The sequence below is a fragment of the Pteropus vampyrus genome, unplaced genomic scaffold, assembly GCF_000151845.1.
Source record: "Pteropus vampyrus isolate Shadow unplaced genomic scaffold, Pvam_2.0 Scaffold172, whole genome shotgun sequence".
Classification (NCBI taxonomy): domain Eukaryota; kingdom Metazoa; phylum Chordata; class Mammalia; order Chiroptera; family Pteropodidae; genus Pteropus; species Pteropus vampyrus.
In genome coordinates, this window is record NW_011888953.1 from 2,543,441 (window position 1) to 2,546,385 (window position 2,945).

The following is a 2,945-nucleotide window of genomic DNA, read 5'->3' on the forward strand; positions in this document are numbered from 1 at the left end:
TAGCTGCCTGCTCTCCTTGCTAAATAGTACCCTAATTCCAAGCAATAAATACAGAGACTGTGTAGCAGACTCCTGAGAAGGAATGATAAATGTCATTATAGAAGAAATGAGACTGGAGAAACAAGAAGCCTGGATACAAGACTTTCTATCCAGTCTCTACTGCTTCCTCATCACCTGCCCTGAGAGCCCCCTAGACAGGACCAGTTGAAAGTGAGCCCACTCTGCCTGCTAATTTGGTTCCAGTTGAACCATTACCACTGAACATATAAATATATATAAGACAAAAAACTTATTTTATTACTTACACGTAAAATTAGTGGATTTATCTGTCACATCTCCCTGTTAGCAAACAGACAGACCTTAAATGTGGATGGGAAAGAGAACTCTTACAAACCGCAGAGATGTTAACATGGCCATGCTGTACAAAGCATGCAACCTAGAATTTACTTTCATTTTTAAATGTAGTTTCTGTTTAAGAGGCTTGGTTTTAAAATATGGAAGAAGTCATCTGTTAGTCACTTCCATATTTTTTCAAGTCAAATAAAATAGACAAATACCAAGTGAAGAGTAAATCTAGCAAGATAGCTACAGAAACAGTGACAGGAAAAGGAAAAGACAAGTTGTAACAAACAAAAATAGACGTGTCAGTCTAAGACTACCCAAAGAAAGTATATGTACAATAGCCCTCCCCCTTCAAGAAACTCTCATAACTTATTTTGCCATAGAGGAAGATAAGTGTTACAATATCTTCCTAACCAATCAGCAACACTGCAGGCCTCAAACCAGGAAACTCTTTAAAGTGTAGTATTTTAAACTGTGCAAGTAAGACTTCTGGTTCTCAGATAGTTTTTGTTCCCTCTGCTCGTAGGATGGAAAAGCAGATGTGAAGTCTCTCATGGCGAAGTTTAACACAGGGGGCAACCCGACAGAGGAGGTCTCGGTCAGCAGCCGACCCTTCAAAGTCACGGGGCAAAATTCACCTTTAGGAGTACAAGCAAAAAAGAACTTATTCAACAACCAAGGAAATGCCAGCCCTCCAGCAGGACCCAACAACACATCAAAGTTTGGGTCTCCAAAGCCACCTGTGGGAGTGAAACCTTCTTCTGAGGAAAAGCCTGACAAGGAGCCCAAGCCCCCGTTTTTAAAGCCCACAGGAGTGGGCCAAAGATTCGGATCACCAGCAGTCTCAGCTACCAGAGACCCTGAGGTAAAGGCGGGATTTCTGAAGCCTATAGGTCCCAAGCCTATCAACTTTCCCAAAGAAGATTCTAAACCTGTTTTTCCCCGGCCTCCTGGGAATAAGCCTTCGCTTCACAGTGTAAACCAAGACCATGACTTAAAGCCGCCAGGCCCAAAGCCCGGCTCTAATCCTCCAGCCCAGGAAAATGATCAGAAACAAGTGTTTCCAAAGTTGTCTGCGGTTCAAGGCAAGTTCGCATCGGCCTCTCAAGATCATGACTCCAAGCCCCAATTCCCCAAACCCGTCTTTGGCCAGAAGCCATCCCTGAGTATTGAAGACCCTCATGAGGTCGAGAGCCCCACTAAGAACGCATCTCCACAGAGAGGACCCCCAGTCCCTCTGGGAGTCAAGTCTAAAACTGGCCCTTTAAAGCCAGCAAGGGAAGACTCAGAAAACAAAGACCATGAAGGCGAGACATCAAGTTCACCTTTTCATGGAGTGGTTCTGAAACCCTCTGCAAGCAGAGGAATCCCAAGCCTCTCAAAAAATGCTGAAGAAAAGAAAGAAGACAGAAAGATAGATGCTACTAAGAATGTATTCCTGAACAAAATAAATCAAGAAGAGTCAGCCTGTGGTGCTCCTCCTGCCAAGTTTCCTAAGCCACCTTCTAAGGTGACGACGGCAGGGCCTTGGGGCCAAAGCCAGGAAAAGGAAGACAAGAATTCGGCCGCCCCTAAGCAGAAGCCCCTTCCTCCCTTGTTTCTCTTGGGGCCACCTCCTCCAAAACCCAGTAGACCACCAAATGTCGACCTGACGAAATTCCGAAAAGCTGTTTCTGGAAACAGTAAGTTCTCTCATTTTCAATTTAACATGCTTCGTTCATCAGCAGAGAGTGTTTTGGCTTCTATAGAAAAATTTGCAACAAGAAATGATTCCATCACTGGTACTTCTGTGTATGCAATGACTTTTCTTGTGCATTATTTTTCTTTGGTGTGAGAGGTCTGAGAAGGGAGAAATCCATAGTTCTATGTGGGCATTCTGTGAGAAAATGCCTGGTGGGCTGGTTTTTGGGGGATGGAAGGAAACACATCCATTTGATTGATAAGTGGTTTTGCTTAATGACAACCATTTCATTTACTTCCTTAGTTTGGTTTCATTTCTGTTGAATGAGACTGTGGCATTTGCTCTTACTACATAAAGGAGTTAGATGGAAAGATGCATGAAACCCTAAGGCAACGATTATCAAATGAGGCAATTTGACACCCAGGGAATATTTGGCAATGTCTGAAGTTATTTTTCATTGTCAGAAAGGAAAGATGCTACTAGCATCTAGTAGGTAGAGGCCAGGGATGCTGCTATAAGGCACAGGACAGCCCCTCACAAAAAATAATTTTCCAGCCCCAAATGTCAATAGTACAGAAGTTTAGAAACCCCCCTCCAAATAATTATAAGTGCCTATAACTTCTTCATATGTTTCTTAAGCCCAATATTCAAATAAGAGATCAACAGGACTTGTGAAATGAGTCTTTCTGTTATATATTTTAGCTGTTTTCTATTTCTCAGTGAAGTTTTTTTTAACTTTTCTGATTCATAAAGTAATACATAGCTAGGGTAACAAGCCAGACGAAGAGGTATGTTATTCTCCTTCTCGGTGAATAGTTTTATTTTCTACCACAAATGTTACCACAATACTGTGGCACATGCTATAATGTGATACTGAATGACTTGTTAACGATTGGTAATCCTACGTAGTGATGAAAGAAGC

The 2,945-nt window shown here is 42.3% G+C and overlaps 1 protein-coding gene across 2 annotated transcripts in view; it reads left to right on the forward strand.

The window, feature by feature from the left end:
- Positions 1-828: 828 nt before the first annotated feature.
- The window catches only part of FYB1 (FYN binding protein 1), a 108,148-nt gene continuing 106,031 nt past the window's right edge, over positions 829-2,945 (forward strand). For both annotated transcript variants that reach the window (XM_011370692.1, XM_011370691.1), the window contains exon 1: positions 829-2,024. In XM_011370692.1, coding sequence (XP_011368994.1) covers positions 896-2,024 — 1,129 coding nt within the window. In that variant the 5' untranslated portion in view covers positions 829-895. The remainder of the gene's footprint in view (positions 2,025-2,945) is intronic.